General features: G+C 38.7%; 1 protein-coding gene across 1 annotated transcript; it reads left to right on the forward strand.

The window, feature by feature from the left end:
* Positions 1-4,250: 4,250 nt before the first annotated feature.
* Positions 4,251-4,896, forward strand: LOC309839895 (coiled-coil domain-containing protein 169-like; the record flags this gene model as incomplete). Its single annotated transcript, XM_082681870.1, is given in 3 exon segments — positions 4,251-4,277; positions 4,281-4,508; positions 4,510-4,896. Coding segments are annotated over 3 exon segments (642 nt in total).
* Between the last annotated feature and the right edge of the window lie 15,389 nt (positions 4,897-20,285).

Below are 20,285 nucleotides of genomic sequence, written 5' to 3' on the forward strand. Positions count from 1 at the left end.
TCATGGATCATTGGGTAGAGTACACAGAAGGGTCTTGCCTCATAGTAGGGAATAATTAGCACTAGACTAAGCACTACTCTGGTCCCACATAACAAATCCTAAATGCAAGACCCAAAAGGATCAACCTGTGTCCAAGTAATTTAACTGCATCCCAAAACATAATTTAAGAATATTTATAAGAATACAAAAATATATAGCACTCAACAAGGTAAAATGCACAATGTTTGGTATCCAATCAAAAATTACTAGGTGTGTTCTAAAATTAGATTGTGGTGATGATGGAACAATCTTATGAATATACTAAAAATATTGAATTGTACAGTTTAAATGAGTGGAATGTATGGTTTATGAATTACACCTCCAAAAGTTGTTTTAAAAAATGACTAGACATCGTGGGACTTCCAGAATGGCCCAGTGAGGACCTTTCCAAATCCTCTCGCCCCAAAATAATGATAAAACTGGACAAATTGTCAAAATCAACCATTTCAGAACCCTGGAAATGAACGAAAAGCATACAACACATTGAAAAGTGTTTGTACAAGAAAAGCTGCTGAACGGCAGCAAGAACAGCAGGATCTGTAGTATTTTGACTTGGGGCTGCTCCCATGTCCCTACTTCCAAGGTGCAGTGACCTTGAGGACCAGAGAACTGGCAGTCTCATGGTAGCTGAAAGGGCTGACCCAATCTGAAGCTCTACAGAAAAGCCTCATGCCCAATAATGATCTTAGGAGAAAATAATCAGGGAAGGTCAGTGTCACAGCTGCCTAAGGCTATGATACTGGTTAGAGCAAGCAACAGACCAGTCCGAAATTTTAAAAGGAGATCTGGAAAATGAGACCAACCATAAGGTGCTTTGATAAGCCCTCATTTATTCCAGGGGATCTGGAAGGTTATGTATCAATACACACACAGGGCTGCACACATGCTCAGGGGAGACCAGAGATGGCCCCAGTTATCTACTCACTCATGGCTGACTTTGAGGCCGTGTATAAGCAGAAAGTGAAAATCAGAGATTTTTTTAACTGCCTGAACTTAGAATGAGTGTACCAACACATAAATAGATTCCCTAGGAAAAAGGATGGAAAGCCTTACTGGCTAAAGTGTTTAAGCAAAATCTTGGACCAATAACTGGCTGACCACTAAACTATGATGACCCAGGGGTTAATTATAGGTAGCTAGGCTTAAAAATGAGAATGAGGGAAAAAAGAAAGAAAAAATAAGGGCAAGATCATTCTTTAACACCATACACAAAAATAAGATCAAAATGGATTAAAGACCTAAATGTGAGACCCGACACTATAAAACTCCTAGAGGAAAACATAGGCAGAACACTCTCTGACATAAATCACAGCAATATCTTTTTTGATCCGTCTCCCAGAATAATGAAAATAAAAACAAAATTAAACAAATGGGACCTAATTAAACTCAAAAGCTTTTGCACAGCAAAGGAAACCATAAATAAAACAAAAAGACAACCCACAAATTGGGAGAAAATATTTGCAAATGATGTGACTGACAAGGGGTTAGTCTCCAAAACTTACAAACAGCTCATGAGGCTTAATATCATCAAAACAAACAACCCAATCAAAGAATGGGAAGAAGACCTAAATAGACATTTCTCCAAAGAAGACATACAGATGGCCAAAAGGCACATGAAAAGATGTTCAACAGTGCTAATTATTAGAGAAATGCAAATCAAAACTACAATGAGGTATCACCTCACACCGGTCAGAATGGCCATAATCAAAAAAATCCACAAACGATAAATGCTGGAGAGGGTGTGGAGAGAAGGGAACCCTTCTACACTGTTGGTGGGAATGTAAATTGGTACAGTAACTATGGAGAACAGTATGGAGGTTCCTTTAAAAACTAAAGATAGAGCTACTATATGACCCTACAATCCCACTCCTGGGCATATATCTGGAGAAAAACATAATTTGAAAAGATACATGCACCCCAATGTTCATTGCAGCACTGTTTACAATAGCCAAGACATGGAAGCAACCTAAATGTCCATTGACAGAAGAATGAATAAAGAAGATGTGGTACCTATATACAATGGAATATTACTCAGCCATAAAAAAAGAATGAAAAAATGCCATTTGCAGCAACATGGATGGACCTAGAGATTGTCATACTAAGTGAAGTAAGTCAGAGAAAGAGAAAGTTCGTTCTCTAAGTCTGTGAGTCTGTTTCTGTTTTGCAAATAAGTTCATATGTATCATTTCTTTTTAGATTCCGCATATAAGGGATATCATACAATATTTCTCAAAACTACCTGACCGTGCCTTCCAGGAACTGGGCGCATTGGCAGGGCCATCTCAATAATCAAGGGTATGTAACTCCCTGGCATCCTGGGATCTCATGAATCCAGTCAAAGTTCCTACTGGGTCCTGTCTTCAGGTTCTGGAAGCTACAAGGAGAAAGTTCCTCCATCAGATTTACCAGTTGCTGGTGCTCTAAGGCAGCCCCTGTTCTACTGAGTGGAGACGCAGGGGTGAGCACAAGGAAATGCTGGATCGGGAGTGGGCTCCTCCCCCTCCCCCCATGCCAGGTCCCTCTGGTTCAGCCCCAGTGCCCTCTGCTCTTGCCTCCTCATGTTTCTGCCTCAGAGGCTTTATTGGTCCCTTCCAGGAAGCCCTTTCCTCCTGTCTGAACTAGAACCTCATCCCTATGGCTGAGAAAATTCTAGGCCCTAACCTTCTGTGATAAGACTGGGACCAGAGTCAGAGCTGAAAGTTAAACTAGCTCAAAAAATGTTTGGAGACAGTGGTTTCTGTCCACCCTGTAAACCATGAAGTGGTCCCCTGAGCCCAACCTTACCCTGAATTGTATGGTGTATATAATTATTTTGTTATTTTGAACTTCTTTTTAAACATGGAGAGAATAAATGAGCAATATATCTGCCGATCATAGGTAATAAATGTATTATTTTGTCAAAAAAAAAATAAAATGGATAACCAACAAGGACCTACTGTTCCTTTTCCTACAGGGAACTCTGCTCAATGTTATGTGGCAGCCTGGATGGGAGGGGAGTTTGGGAGAGAATGGATACATGTATATGTATGGCTGAGTCCCTTTGCTGTGTTCCTAAAACTATCACAACATTGTTAATCAGCTATACTCCAATATAAAATTAAAAGTTTTTTAAAAAGAATTTTAAAAAAACAACTGAGCAGAGATTCCAGTTCTCACACTCTACAGGGGAAATAGACACTACATAATTAGTCCAAGCACATCACTAAACAAAAATAAAAAATTAAAATTAAAAAACAAAGAAACAACGTGCAGCCCATACACAGAAAAAAAAAGCAGCTTATATAAATTGTCTCTGGGAGGGTCTAGGTGATAGATTTAATACATAAAGACTTCAAATAAGCTATTATAAATATGTTCAAAGAACTAAAAGAAGCCACGTTTGAAGAATTAAAGGAATATATGATGACAATGACTCTTCACATAGAGAATATAAATAAAGACATACAAATTATAAAAAAGAAATGAATGAAAATTCTGGAAATAAAAGGTACAACAACTGAAATGAACAATTCACTCAAGGGGCTCAACAGCAGATTTGAGTTGATAATAGAAAGTAGATCATCTGAAACATTGTAAATCAACTATACTTCAATTAAAAATGAAAATTTAAAAAAAGGTAGATCAATAGAGATTATCTAGTCTAAGGAACAGAACGTAAAAAGAACGAAGAAAACTGAAGAACCTCACAGGCCAGTGAGACACCATCAAACACATCACGTATGCATAATGGGAGTTCCAGAAGAGAAGTGGAGAAAAAAGGGACATAAAAAGTATTTGAAGAAATAGTGGGTGAAAACTTCTCAAATTTCATTTAAAAAAAGATTAATCTACACATCCAAGAAGCTCAATGAATTCTAAATAGCACAAACTCAAAGATATTCACAGCTAGAGAGATCATAGTCAAACTGTTGAAAGCCAAAGCCAAAGAGAGAAACTTGAAAATAGTGAGAAGAAAATTATGTGTCATATACAAAGGAACCACAATAAAATTAACATCTGACTTCTCATCAGAAACAGTGGAGACAAGAAGTCAGTATTATGACATATTCAAAGTGCTGGGGAAAGAAGCTCAACCAGGAATTCTGAGTCAGTTCACCATACCAACAGCTCATGACAGCACTTTCTCACCCCCAGCTTCTGGATGTCCCTTCAGGTCTTCTGCTCTAAGCTGTGCTGAGGGGAAGGGTGTGGGAGATCTCTGACCTGACACTATGGGGGGTGAAAGAAGTGACACCTTCTAAGGCATGAGCACTGACCTCCTTAAACTGGAGTTATTGGAAGAAATCCATATGAAAGACTTAGTACAAATCTCAATACTTGAAATAAGACAAAAGGTAGTGGAACTGGAAGCCAAACTAAGTACTGACAACAAAAACAGTGAGTGGAAAACCTGTTATGAGACACAACTTGAACAGAATGATCAACTAGAAAAGCAAATTGTTAGTCTCAGAGAGAAAATGGAAAAAATTCCGTGGAAATCCTTCACATAGACTATCTTCTATTCGTGTCTATGAGCGGATGCCAGTGGAATCTTTAAGTACATTACTTAAACAGCTAGCAAAAGAAAAAAGGAGCCTTGAAAATCAAGTGAAAGACTATGTACTTAGACTGGAAGGAGACTCAAAGGCTTACCACAAGATCAATGATGAACGTCGTATATACCTAGCTAAAATGTCTCAGGTCTCTGGCTCACACCAAGTTTCTAAAAGACAACCAATGAATCAACTGCATAGAATGAAAGAGAATCCGGTGAAAACAGAAAGATATAATCCAGCTAATCAGAAAATGGTAAATGCCAAGAGAGGACCAGCAAAAAAAATTACAAGATCAAATCATCTTCCAAAACTCAATCCATAATTCCAGAACTGGGTGGATTTCTATTTCTTCTCCTTTTTCATTTGTAATATTCAAATTGTGAACTTACTGCTCAACACATTTTTCAGGTGATGAGATAGATAGGAAAGAGCTATTAAACCTCTTTAGCTCCTCTTCCAGAAGTGTGTTCCTTTGTCACCTGAAAGTAATTTTCTTAGTAATTTAGTCTAGTTTCAAAAATTATTTTAGAAAGTAATTTTAGTGACCCTAAAATATGTACTAGCAGAACTTAATGATTCTTTTTTTTAACATCTTTATTGGGGTATAATTGCTTTACAATGGTGTGTTAGTTTCTGCTTTATAACAAAGTGAATCAGTTATACATATACATATGTTCCCATATCTCTTCCCTCTTGCGTCTCCCTCCCTCCCACCCTCCCTATCCCACCCCTCCAGGCGGTCACAAAGCACCGAGCTGATCTCCCTGTGCTATGCGGCTGCTTCCCACTAGCTATCTACCTTACGTTTGGTAGTGTATATATGTCCATGCCTCTCTCTCGCTTTGTCACAGCTCACCCTTCCCCCTCCCCATATCCTCAAGTCCGTTCTCTAGTAGGTCTGTGTCTTTATTCCTGTCTTACCCCTAGGTTCTTCATGACATTTTTTTCCTTAAATTCCATATATATGTGTTAGCATACGGTATTTGTCTTTCTCTTTCTGACTTACTTCACTCTGTATGACAGACTCTAGGTCTATCCACCTCATTACAAATAGCTCAATTTCGTTTCTTTTTATGGCTGAGTAGTATTCCATTGTATATATGTGCCACATCTTCTTTATCCATTCATCCGATGATGGGCACTTAGAGAACTTATGATTCTTAAAATAGCCTAGGAAACAGGAAGGTTGTCATCATTACACTTGCTTTTAATAATATATCCATTATCTACTCTGATATTAACATTGCTATTATATTTGGTTTCTAGTTGGCTGATAGCTAAAAATGTGAGTTCATCAAAACTGCTTGCTATTTTAGGCTATATCATGCTCATTTTTTTTAAAGGTTTAAACAAAGGGGCAAATCAAATGCATTTTAAACTTTGACTTAAAGCATCATGGTATTGCAGAAATAGCCTCCAATCAGGAATCAGCTTGGTTATAGTCCCTCTCTGCTGTAAATTTATGAGAACTTGAGAAAGTCTCTTCACCTCATCTTTATTTTCCACACCTGTAAGATAAATGAGGCAAACTATGCAACTTCTCAGCCTTCTTACCATTCTAGAAAACCAATACTCATTCAACTACTACAAGGACCTGCCACTTAGTACATGGTGATTTAAGTCATTTTGTGATGTTTATTAATTCACAGTGATGGCCTAGTTTTTTGGAGCAAACTTTGTAAGTGTTCACAATACTCAAGTCAAGTCTAGAAATGGACATTGAATGAGGGTAGGAGAAAGGTTCTTTTAAGGCATTTAGAAAATGTATCAAATTCTCTTATTCATGTTTAGACTGTTTTTGCAACTGTCACATTGGTCTACAATATACATATAATTTATTTCCCCAACTTAATAAGTGAAACTGTTAGCCTTTAAATTTCCAGAAACCATCCATTGGTTAGTATAGTTTCTAGGTAATGTTGTTCTCACCTTATATCCCAAAACCTAAATTCTTTTTATTCAGAATCACCAGTAATGAATACCAAATGCACTTCTGTATCTCTATAGACGTTCCTTTCTTTAAGGAAGAATGCATAAATTTCATATAGCCAAATAATTCTTTTATATGACTTTAAAATGTAATGCAGTGAGGGACTTCCCTGGTGGCACATGGTTAAGAATCCTCCTGCCAATGCAAGGGACACCGGTTCAGTCCCTGATCCAGGAAGATCCCACATGCCACAGAGCAACTAAGCCCGTGCGCCACAACTGCTGAGCTTGCGATCTAGAGCCCATGAGCCACAACTACTGAAGCCTGCACGCCTAGAACCTGTGCTCCGCAACAAGAGAAGCCACTGCAATGAGAAGCCCACAAACCACAACAAAAAGTAACCCCTGCCCACCACAACTAGAGAAAAGCCCGCGCACAGCAATGAAGACCCAGCACAGCCAAAAATATAAATAAATAATAATAATCAGAGGAAAAAATGAAGATTTGGGGTCCTTTTTTTGTTTAATACTGAACTATGCATTAACATTAGTATTTAAGTTGAGAATTCATAAAGCAAAACAGCAGTAAACAATATTTAACATATTTCAAATTTTAAAATGTATAAATGTATTACAAAATATCAAGAAATACCATTTATAAAACAAATGCTGCTATAATCAGAAAGACAGATAATAGCGAGTGTTGGTGAGGATGTGGAGAAATGGGAGCCCTCATACATTGCTGGTGGGGATGGAAAATGGTACAGCCTTTTTGGAAAACAGTCTGTCAGTTCTTCAAAACTGACAGAGAAACATCATATGACCCAGAAATTCCACTACTATATATGTAGCCAAGAAAAAACCTGTGACCACATAAAAACTTGTCCACAAACGTTTATAGCAGCATAATAGCCAAAAAGTGGAAACAACCAAATGTCTACCGACTAATGAATGGATAAACAGAATGTAGTATAGTCAAACAATGGAATAGTATTCAGCAACAAAAGGAAATGAAGCACTGGTATATGCTATGACATGGACAAACCTTGACAGTAATACCCTAAGTGAAAGAAGCCAGTCACAAAATACCACACGTTGCATAATTCCATTTATATAAAATGTCCAGAAGAGGCAAATCTATACAGACACAAAGGAGATTAGTAGAGGCCTAGGGATGATGGAAAAAGGTAGAGGATGGGGAGTGACTGCAAAGGGTACAGGGCTTTTATTTGGATGATGAAAATTTCTAAAATTGATTGTAGTGATGATTGCACAACTCTGTGTATATACTACTAAAAACCATTGAACTATATACTTTAAATGGGTTAATCATGTTATATGATTTATATCTCTAATTCTTTTATTAAAAAACTAATTCTAAAAAAATAAATAATAATTCTATATATAGAAAAATAACCCTTAAAAAATGAAAGCCCCACAAAGACAGTCTCAGAAAAAATAGCCTAAGAAAACAAATTGCTATCAGACCTGCTTTATACGAAATTTTAAAAAGGAAGTTCATCAGGCTGAAGAGAAATTGTAACTCAGATCCACACAAAGAAATAGAGCACCAGTGGGACTTCCCTGGTGGTGCAGTGGATAAGACTCCATGCTCCCAATGCAGGGGGCCTGGGTTTGAACCCTGGTCAGGGAACTAGATTCCACATACATGTCACAACTAAGAGTTCACATGCCACAACTAAGGAGTCTGTGTGCTGCAACTAAGGAGCTGGCGAGCCGCAACTAAGGAACGCACAAGCCACAACTAAGGAGCTGGCAAGCCTTAACTAAGGAGCCTGCGAGCCACAACTAAGATCTGGTGAAAAGAAAGAAAGGAAGGAAGGAAGGAAGGAAGAGAGAGAGAGAAAGAAAGAAAGAAAGAAAGAAAGAAAGAAAGAAAGAAAGAAAGAAAGAAAGAAAGAAAGAAAGAAAGAAAGAAAGAAAAAGAAAAAGTAGGTAGGTATGGAGGGAGGGAGGGAGGGAGGGAGGGCGGAAGGAAGGGAGCACCAATAATGTTAATTACATAGGAAAACATAAAATACAATATAAGTATATTTTTCTATCCTCACAACTGATTTAAAGGACATCTGCATAAAACAATATTATTAAAATATTGTTAAGTTTAGAATATATAAGATGTAGTATATATGATAATAATAGCACAACGGAGGGAGGAGGAAAGGGAGCAATATGAGAGCAAAGTTTCAATACACTATCATAAATAAATTAGCATTAAGGTGAAGTATATTGTTTTAAGTTAAGATATATATTTTAATCCTCAGAGCAATGACTAAAAGAATAATTCAACAAATAGAGTAAATAATGGGAACTAAACTGGCACACTAGAAAATATCTAATGAAAAAGAAGACAGTAAAGGAGAAATAGAGGGAAAAAATACATGAGACATATAGAAAATAGGAAAATGGCAGTTATAAATAATTATATTTATATCATAATCAATAATTATATTAAATGTAAATGAAATAAGCACTACAATAAAAATACATTATCAGACTAGATTAAAGAACAGGATCCAACTGCATGCTGTCTGGAAGAGACACACTTTAGATTTACAACGCAAATAAGTTGAAAGGATAAAAAATGATATACTATGCAATCAGCAACCATAAGAGAGCTGGAGTGGCTGTACCAATGCATTAGTTTTCTACTGCTTTGTAACAAATGACCACAAATTTAGCACCTTAAAACAATACCATGCAAGAGGGAAGAGATATGGGGATATACGTATATGTATAGCTGATTCACTTTGTTATAAAGCAGAAACTAACACACCATTGTAAAGCAATTATACTCCAATAAAGATGTTAAAAAAAGGAAAAAAAATAAGTAAAATTACATTAAAAAAATTAAATGCAAATACTTTTGAAGTTTACTGTATAAATATCTTAAAGTCCCTGATATCAGGTTATGTTGTGGGTGGATCAATATAATACATTTTGTTTTTAGTCATCTCTAGTTGTTCCAATTTATTTATCACGTATCTTGAGTTTTAAAAACTTTTATTTTTGTCTTCCTCAAATTTTACAACCTTTCATTAAACACATGAAGTATACAGAGAGATGTTAACATCTGGGAATATGTAACCCGTTGTGGATTATTTTATCTACTTGTTATTAAGGAAATTTATACTATCTAATAAAAATGTAGATTATTTGTTATTTTTCTTTAACAAAAAAAAAACAGACAAAAAAACAATACCAATTTATTAGCCCACAGTTCAGTAGGTCGTAAGACAAGGCACGTTCTCTGCTTTGTCTCAAGAAGCCAAAATCAAGGTGTGGACAGGCTGGCCTCTTATATGGAAGCTCTAGGAAAAAGTCTGCTTCCAACAAAAAAAGCATCTGCTTCCACATTCAAAGAATCTACTTCCAAGTTTGGGTTGTTGGCAGCAATTCAACAGCTATTCCTTGTAGCTGTGAAACTGAGGTCCCCATTTCCTTGATACATGGTCCCAACTACCTTCAAGCAAACAATAGAGCATCAAATCCTTCTTGTGCTTTGAATTTCTGATCACCTCTTCTAGCACCAGCTGATGAAAACTCTCTGTATTTAAAGGGCTCACCTGATTGGGTCAGGCCTACCAGATAATCTTTGTATAGTAAGGTTAACTGTCTTGGGACTTCATATCTGGAAAATTAATCACTTTGTGTTAATCACATAGTATTTGATTGAATAAGAAGGAAACAAGAATCTTGTGGAGCCATCTTTAGAATTCTGCCTACCACAACTAATATCAGCTAAAACACACTTTAACACAAAAAAAGTGTTATTAGAGGGAAAAAAGACATTTTATAGTGATAAAGTTTCAATTCATCAGGAAGACATAACAACTGTAAAAACACACCTAACAAAGGGGCCCCAAAAAAGTGATACAAAAACTGACAGAAGTGAAGGGAAAATAGTCTCCAATATCTTACTCTCAACAATTAATCGAACAACTAGAGAAGAAAATCAGCAAGGATAAAGAAGACCTGGACAACACTATCATACAATTTGACCTAAATTATTTCTATAGGACATTCCATCCAATAACAGCAGAATACACAGTCTTTTCAAGTGCACATGGAACATTCTATATTGTTCATGGTTATGGTTTATGCTAGGTCATAAAACAAGCCACAGTAAATTTTAAAAGATAGAAATTATACAATGTATATATCTGACCACAATGGTATTGAATTAGAAATCAGCAACAGGAAGAAATTTAGAAAATCCAGAAATATTTGCAAATTAAACAATCTATTTCTAATAACCTATAGGTAAAAGAAATCACAAGGGGAGTTGGAAAGAAATTTGAACTGGATGAAAACTAAAACACAACATGTTAAAATGTATAGGATTCAGCTAAAGCAGTGCTTAAAGGAAAAAATTATAGCTTGTAATGACTATGTGAGAAGAGAAGAAAGATCACAAATAAATAATCTAATTTTTCACCTTAAGAATCTAGAGAAAGTAGAGCAAACTAAACACAAGGCAAGCATAAGATAGAAATAATAAAATTACAGCAGAAATTAATAAAATAGAAAACAGAAAAACAATAGAGAAAAATTAATGAAAACAAAAGTTAGTTCTTTGAAAAGATCAACAAAATTGACAAACCTTTATCTAGACTGACAATGAAAAAAAAAGACTTAAATTACTAAAATCAAGAGTGGAAAACGGAGGCTTCCCTGGTGGTGCAGTGGTTAAGAATCCGCCTGCCAATGCAGGGGACATGGGTTTCATCCCTGGCCCACGAAGATTCCCACATGCCACGGAGCAACTAAGCCCGTGTGCCACAGCTACTGAGTCTGCACTCTAGAGCCCGTGGGCCACAACTACTGAGCCCGCACGCCTAGAGCCCGTGCTCCGCAACAAGAGAAGCCACCGCGATGAGAAGCCCATGCACCGCAATGAAGAGTAGCCCCCACTCGCCGCAACTAGAGAAAGCCCGTGTGCAGCAACGAAGACCCAACACAGCCAAAAATTAATTAATTAATTAATTAATTTACCAAAAAGGGGACAACACAACTGACTCTACAGTAATTAAACTGTTTATAAGAGAATGTTATTAACTACTTTATACCTGCAAATTAGATAACTTAGATGAAATGGACAAATTTCTAGAAAGACATAATTGACCAAAACTGACTCTAGAAGAAATAGAAAATCTGAAAGATTATAAGAGGTAAAGGAATTCAATTCATAATTTAAATTCTTTCCACACACAAAAAAACCCAGACCCAGATGAGTTCACTAGTGAATTCTATCAAACATTTAAAGAATAAATGATAACAATGTTCCAGAAAGTAAAGAAGGAAAGAACACTTCCCAACTCTCTCTACAAGGCCAATATTATGTGACACCAAAGCCAGACAAAGACATCATCAGAAAAGAAAACTACACATCAATATCCCTCGTGAATAGAGATGAAAACTCCTTTTAAAATTAATCAAACCAAATCTAGCAACATATAAGGACTATTTTACACCATGACTAAATGGGATTTTTCCCAGGAATGCCCAGTTGGTTTAACATTCAAATATCTTAAGGGTGGTCTTTAGTTGCCTGGTACGTGGCCCAGGGATGACTAAGGCATAGGAATATTGCCTCTTGGGGTACACTGGCCAGATGGAGGAGGTATGGCTCTGGATTGGTTAGTTTGCATATCAAAGGCTGAGTCCTTTGCTACTCTAAGAATTGGTTAGCTCTGGGAGGGGTAGTCTCTCCCCAGCCAGGAAGATTTTTTTTAGAATGTCAAAGCATCATAATATACAAAAACAAATTGAAAGCATGATTAATACAATTACTCCTTTGATTTTTTGACATCATATTAGGAAACTTTGGGGTGGTGATAATAAAGACCTTCAGTATTAGGGCTTAAGTTAATCCAAACAGCATAGAAACCTTTTATTATGAGACTATGAAAGGTCTTAGCGTCTGGGAGAAAGTTGTTTCCAGCACGGGGAATGAAGTCATCTCCAATGGTGAGGTCTTGGGCTGGGGTGATGTCATCAGAGGCGATGCCATCTCCAGCGGTAAGCTTCTGAGTCAAGATGATGTAATCTAGGATGTGGGACTAGGAGTATCATTTCTAAGGGGATACCCACTCGAGTTGCTGTGGGTCTTAGCATTTGTCATGTTTGGTTGAAACAGTGGCTTACTTGAAGGGTTGGGCCTCCAGATTGTAAACAATGAAAGCATCCAGACCAGTGGTAGTAAGACCATGGTCACCAGAATAGTGTGCAGTTGCACTTGACAGGTTTTTGGTGGAAGTTTAGTTTCAAATGGGTCCTGTATCAGATGAGCAGCTGCCTGGCCTATGGGACAATCTACGGTTAAGAGGTCCCAGGAGAATATGCACCATCGATCTGGCCTCCAGCCCTTATGGAATGGGACAAGATCGAAAATGTATAAAGATAGGTTAACACCTGGGGCAAGATAGAGAGTCATTTAGGGATTTGTTTAGACTGGAACTTGAAAAGGAATTGTTTAAGGAGACCATTGTGTCTCTTAGTTAAAAGGGCTATTTGAGACCTATTAGTGACATGAAAGTTCTATTGAGTGTTTTTTCCAAGAGCCCAGCATTGTGTATTTTGAGTAATGAAATGTGTGCCTTGGTTACTATTAATAGTGTTTATAATGAGTAATGAACCCTTGGCAAGGCCTTATATTGTGACCCTAATGTATAGAAAGACGTGTAATTTTATATTTTGGGTATCTGTGAGGCAAGAGTTTCCAGAGTTCTTTAACCTGGCAGAGATGATTTTTAGGCAATGCCCACCAGTTTATAATAAACGTGAAGATGTGACCATTTGTTGGTCAGGGCATCCAGTGTTAAGATAACTGCCTGAAGTTTGGCCAAGTGTGTGGTTTTTGGTGTCCTGTCGTTTATATTAGGGACATCCTAGCTAAGGGATGCAAAACAGCAACATTCCACTGAGCTCCATCATGTATGATGTTTAGCAGGGCCATTTGCATAATCTACTGCTGTTAGCACAGTTAATCCCAGGGGGTTTCCCAGGTAGCCAAGGGTCTGGGGGAGCGGTAACTTCCTCCAGCACCCTGGAATCTGGCAAGGGACTAAGGACAGGGGAAGCCATCCCCTCCTGCAAGTAGAACATGTCAGAAGGCCCAGGTTTGGTTGCGTGCTGATTAAGAAGGCCTCAGTTGGGCTTCCCTGGTGGCGCACTGGTTGAGAGTCTGCCTGCCGATGAAGGGGATGCAGATTCGTGCCCCGGTCCGGGAGGATCCCACATGCGTGCGGAGCGGCTGGGCCGTCCGGAGCCTGTGCTCCGCAATGGGAGAGGCCACAACAGGGAGAGGCCTGCGTACCGCAAAAAAAAAAAAAAAAAAAAAAGAAGGCCTCAGTAGCTGTGCCAAGTTGGTGGGGTGCTGTTTCTATGACTCAAAGCATAATGGGCAGCTGGCTATGAAGGGTCACAGGCTCAAGATCTGTGAGAACCTCTATCTTTAGGAAGGTCAAGTAGGTAGCCAGGCATTTTTTGTAAGGGCAGTTTATTGCACCAGAAACCCTTGGGCAACCTACGGCCATCAGGAGTGGTCCAGAGACGCTGGGAGGTATGAGAAGAGGTTGCCAAAGTCTCTTTAGTGAAGGAGTTTGGAGCAGGTATTAACAAGAGTGCCTGTTGATTTTCATTTGGGAGTCAAATTGGTAAATGAGAAATATGTTGTCATTAGAACCCAAGAAGAGCTAAATTTGTGTTTGGATTTGTATGTCCTTAATGAGTGTGTCTAATGAATTTCCTTGGAGGAGGATGTTATCAATGGAATGTCATACGTGTGCTCCTGGAGGAAGGTGGATGTAGTTAAGATCTTGTCTGTAAGGACTGAGTGCGATGGCAAAGCTGCTGAGGTGCCCCATGGGTAGGCTGGAGAAGATGTATTGTGTCCCTTCAGGGGTAAAGGCAAATTGCAGCTGAGAGGCTGTTGAAATGGGCACTGGACAGAAAACAGTAGCCAGATCTATAAAAGAAAAATATTTCCCAGTTGTTGACTGAATAGAATCATTGATTTTGATAATATTGGATATCTGGTATGGGGGCCTTGGTGAATGGGACCACAGCATAAAGGTAGTAATAATCCATCATGAGGAGTACCCTCACACACACCATTTTTCTTTTCATCCTTTTTTTTTTTTTAGATTTAAGAACAGGCAACATTGGGCTATCAAATGGAGAAGAAATGCAGATAATCACTCCTTTATTAATTAGGTTTTCTGTAATAAGTTTTAATCCTTGAGCTCCATGTTTTAACTTATACTGAACCAGGTTATTTTAACTGCAGGTCCATGGGGTCCCATTTTATTAAGCCAATTTGTAAGTCTCAAAGACTTACTTTAGTCTTAATTTATTATATTGTGTCAGAGCATCTATGCCCAATATAGAATAGTTTAGGGCAATAGGTATTATGTCTTTGGATATTTAGGCAAGGCTACAATTAGAGTGAGGTATACCCATTTTTTCTTCATTTTATATTTAGTTACCTTCTTTAGATTTTAGGGGACATGATGTTTAAATTTACTGGGATCCCCAGACACAACTGCAATTTAAGCCCCATCTTGATTAAGTCCATAAAGTTCTTGTCAAGTGATGTATTTTAGCAAGTATTAAAGTTAATTTAGAACCAAGCCTGTAGAGGCACAAAAGCCAATCAGCATTTTTTTTATCATTTTGTTATATAAATTCTTTAATATATAAATTCCAAATTTCCAATTGGATCAAATTGGGGGATTTTGTTTTAATTTAGCTATATATTTTATATATACTCACAATTCACCTATTATATATTTATATGAAAATATTATACATGTTTACATAATTTAATTACCTTCTATTTTCTCCTCCTGTATCTAGCTAGGGTTTGTTTCAAAATCAATAAGTAATCTAGGGCTAGCATTATGCTTGTTAGAACTGGCATTTGCTCAGTACATATGGTTTAAAGTTCCTCTTTATTTTCCCTTGGGCTTGTAGCCACCAAAAGTGGCAGTCTTTTATCTTTATCTTTTTTTTCCTTTTTCTTCTGTTTTTGGCTTGTAGCTACCTAACTAAAGCCACAGTCTAGTTTTTGTGTCCAGATGAGAAGAGGGAAAGAGGGGAGAAAAAAGGGACCTCTTGCCTCTAAGCAACCTCTCCCTGGGACCAACGCTGTCCCTATTAAACACGTTTCTAGAATGGTCTGTAATATTTATAGGCGGCTAAACTTCTCCCCCTCATTTTTTTTCTTTTGGGTGTTTACCTGATAAGCTCCTGGTGATCCCCAGTAGCCTCTGCTCTGAGCAGTGGCCTCTATTTCTAGGGTACCCCAATCAACCTCAGAGGGGTGACATCTAGGAGAGCAATGGTGGCCTCAGCTTTATCTTTTACATTTTTTGTTTTGTGATAATTTTGTTTTAAACATGAGACTTTAGCATATGCATAGGCAGCAGCATTTGAGAGTGCCCAAGCACAGGGACCTGGAGATTTATAATCTCAAGTGAGCTGAGAGACCTACTCAGGTGTTTTAGGGGGAGTGGGATTAAAGTTCCCCTTCTTCTCCACATTCTTTTTTTTATTTAAACATTGAGCCACGGGTCTCCAAGGATGGATCCCTTACATCCCACTTGATCAAAGGAAAATGTGACAGCAGTAAAGCAAGCAACAAAAGGATTTGCCTTTGAAACAAACTTTAGTGTTTGGGTTTGCTGTGAAAAGGCACCCTGAGTTGCATCACCAGCAGATCTGTAGAGCTCACCAGGGACCAACGCCAAGACTCTTCCCCAGGGACTCCCTCTAGAAGAGCAGGCCATGTCTTAATTGCTTATTGGGAGGGGAAACTCCAGCAGGAGCCTGAGTGTCCACTGCTAACTTCAGCCCTGTTGGGTCGATGGATCAGACTCACATCCAACATGCTCTCATCAGAGGAAGCCTCTCTTCACTCCCTTGGGCAGGGAGCTTTATCTTGTGAATTAGCCAGTGATCCTAATCACCTCCAGTGTCACTGCCCAGGATCTAGAGGTCACTGCCCGGAACCTAGGTGCATCAAACCAGGAAAATCAGGTTTGGCCCAGTTGACCCAGCTGTCCAAGGTAAGATGCCAACTATGGAATTACAGCAACCATGAATGGAGACTTTAGCACCTGAAACTAAATGAGGAGTACCATAGACGCAAGTGCCTTTGAGGGCCTCTTAGATTTAATTGGAGGACCATGGCAGTGTATAGCAGATACAGCATGAAGCAGTGCAGCCAGAGTGCCAGTGTGCCAATGGTCAGTCATGTCTTCCTGGGCAGTACTCGCTGTTTGGTAAGTCCAGTTAGTAGGCCAAGAGCAGTCTAGAGGCAAGCTCCCTCCATCAAAAGCTGAGTCACCTTGCACACTGCGCCTATTGTTCTATGCCCAGGTCTTAATTTATAAAGGTGACTGAGTGATGAGTGAGGGATAGACTCAGGCCAGAGACTTTAGTGGGATTGCCAATGGAAAGGCAAGACAGGGCAGGGTAAACAGTTTCGGATTGGCTAGTTTGAATAATTTCGGCAGGTTCTAAACTATAGGGGTGGTCTCTAGTTGCCTGGTACCTGGCCCTGGCATGATTAAGGCCAAGGAATATTGCCTCTTGTTTCTAGGGGAACTGTAAGTAATATTAAACTTTTCCTTCAATGGTATTTTTCTCTCCGTGTTGCCATTCAGTCACCTTTATAAATTAAGACCCAGGCACAGAACAATGTGATATTGATTGGGATGGGAAGGAAAGAAAGGAAAGAAAGGAAAGAAAGGAAAGAAAGAAAGAAAGAAAGAAAGAAAGAAAGAAAGAAAGAAAGAAAGAAAGAAAGAAAGAAAGAAAGAGGAAGGAAGAAAGAGAAAGAAAGGAAGGAAGGAAGGAAGAAAAAAAGAAAAAGAAAGAAAGGAAGGAAGAAAGAAAGAAAGGAAGGAAGGAAGGAGAGAAGAAGGAGGAGGAGGAGAAGGAGAAGAAGAAGAAGAAGAAGAAGAAGAAGAAGAAGAGGAAGAAGAGGAAGAAGAAGAAGAAGAAGAAGAAGAGGAGGAGGAGGAGGAGGAGGAAGAAGAAGAAGAAGAAGAAGAAGAAGAGGGAGAAGAAGAAGAAGAAGAAGAAGAAGAAGGAGGAGGAGGAGGAGGAGGAGGAGGAGGAGGAGGAGGAGGAGGAGGAGGAGGAGGAGGAGGAGGAGGAGGAGGAGGAGGAGGAGGAGGAGGAGGAGGAGGAGGAGGAGGAGGAGGAGGAGGAGGAGGAGGAGGAGGAGGAGGAGGAGGAGGAGGAGGAGGAGGAGGAGGAGAAGAAGAAGAAGAAGAAGGGGAGGAGGAGGAAGAAGAGGAAGAAGAAGAAAAGAAGAAGGAGAAGGAGAAGGAGGAGAGGGAGAAGGAGAAGGAGAGGAAGAGGAAGAGGAGGGAGAAGGAGAAGGAGGAGAAGGGGAGGGAGAAGAAGGGAAGGAAGGAAGGGAGGGAGGGAGGGAGGAAAAGAAAATAGAGTGTTGGCAAGGATGTGGAGAAATTGGAACCTGTGTGCATTGCTGCTGGGAATGTAAACTGGTGCAGCTGCTGTGGAAAATGATGGCAGTTCCTCAAAAAATTAGACATAGAATTACCATAAAGTCCAGCAATTCCACCTCTGTGTATATACCCAAATGAAATGAAAGCAGGGACTCCAGCAGATATTTGTACACCCATGTTCATAACAGCATTATTCACAATAGCCAAAAGGTGGTGCTATGGTCTGAATGTCTGTGCCGTTCCCCCCCAGCCCCCACCAATCACATCCATATGTTGAAATCCTAATTCCCAAAGGTGATGGGTCCCACCAATTTATTAGTAGGTGGGTCTTTGGGAGCTGATTAGTTCATGAGGGTGGAGCCCTCATGAATGGCATCAGTGCTTTTATAAAAGAGATCCAACAGTGCCCCTTAGCCCCTTCCACCATGTGAGGACCCAGAGAAAAGGTGTCGGCTATCAACCAGGAAGAGGGTCTTCACCTGAACATACTGGCCCCTTGATCTTGGCCCTCTAGCCTCCAAGAGGCCAGAAATAATTTTAGAGAATTTATGAGAAATAAATTTCTGTCGTTTATAAGCTACCTAGTCTGTGGTATGTTCTTATAGCAGCCTGAACGGACTGGCAGGGGGCAAGCAACCAAGTGTACATCAACAGATGAATGGATAAACAAAATGTGGTATATACACACAATGGAATATGATTCAATCTTATAAAGGAAGGAAATCCTGACACATGCTACAATACGGAGTAACCTTGAAGACATTATGCTAAGTGAACTAAGCCAGTCACAAAAGGACAAATATATGATTCCACTTACATGAGGGACCTAGAATAGTCAAAGTCATAGAGACAGAAACTAGAATAGTGGTTGTCAGGGGCTGGGGGAGGGGAAGTGGGGAGTTATTGTTTAAGGGGTACAGAGTTTCAGTTTGGGGAGAGGAAAAAGTCCTAGAGTTAGGTGGTGGTGATGATTGTACAACAATGTGAAGGGACTTAATGCCAGTGAACTATACACTTAAAAATGGTTAAAATGGTAAATTCTATCTTATGTATATTTTACCACAATTCTTTAAAATTCTCAAAAAGTCAGAATAGAAGGTAAATTTCTCAAACTGATAAAAGGCGTAAGAAAAGTCTATAGCTCACATCATGACATCATCACAGCATCAATGGTGAAAGAGTGAATGCTCTCCCCCTAAGATTAGAAACAAGTCAAGGAATCCACTCTTGTCACTTGTATTAAACACTGTACTGGAGATTCTAAGCCAGTACAATCAATAAAGGAAAAAGAAATAAAAAGCATTTAGATTGGGAAGGAGGAAGTAAAAGTGGCTTTTTTGGCAGATGAGAATCATTAATATAAAAAGTCAAATGAAGGCTTCCCTAGTGGCGCAGTGGTTGAGAGTCCGCCTGCCGATGCAGGGGACACAGGTTCGTGCCCCGGTCCGGGAAGATCCCACATGCCGCGGAGCAGCTAGGCCCCATGCCTGCGCATCCAGAGCCTGTGCTCCGCAACGGGAGAGGCCACAACAGTGAGAGGCCCGCGTACCGCAAAAAAAAAGTCGTCAAATGGAAAATTACAAAGAATTTTGAACTGAAAAAATTTTAAGCAGTATATGAAAATTTGTGAAAGGTTGAGAAAGCAATACTTGAAGGGGGATATATAGTACTAAATGCCTATATTAGAAAAGAAGAAAATTTTCCAATCAATGACCTTAGCTTCAACTTAAAGAAACTAGAAAAGTAAGAGAAAATTAAACCCAAAATAAGCACAAGAAATGAAATAAATCAGAAATCAACAAAATTGATAAAACTCTAGCCAGTCTTATTAGGAAAAAAAGGAGAGAAGACACAAATAACAATATTACCAATGAGATAGTTTACATCATTTCAGATTTTACAGATATTAAAAGAATAATAAGTAACTTTTATGAATAACATCATGCCAATAAAAATGAAATTTTATATTAAATGGACAAATCCCTTAAAAGACACAAACTACCAAAGCTCACTCAAGAAAAACAAAATAACCTGAATAGCCCTCTATCTATTAAAGAAAATTGAATTTGTAGTTAAAAATCATCCCACAAAGAAAACTCAGATGGCTTCACTGATAAATTCTACTAAATATTTAATGAAGAACTAATTCCAATTCTGCACAATCTCTTCCAGAAAAACTGAAGAGGAAGGAATACTTCCCAACTCATTCTATGAGGCATTATCCTGATATCAAAACCAGACAAAGAAATTACAAGATAAGAAAACCACAGACCAATATCCC

The sequence above is a fragment of the Grampus griseus genome (assembly GCF_964374135.1).
Source record: "Grampus griseus genome assembly, chromosome: X".
Lineage (NCBI taxonomy): Eukaryota > Metazoa > Chordata > Mammalia > Artiodactyla > Delphinidae > Grampus > Grampus griseus.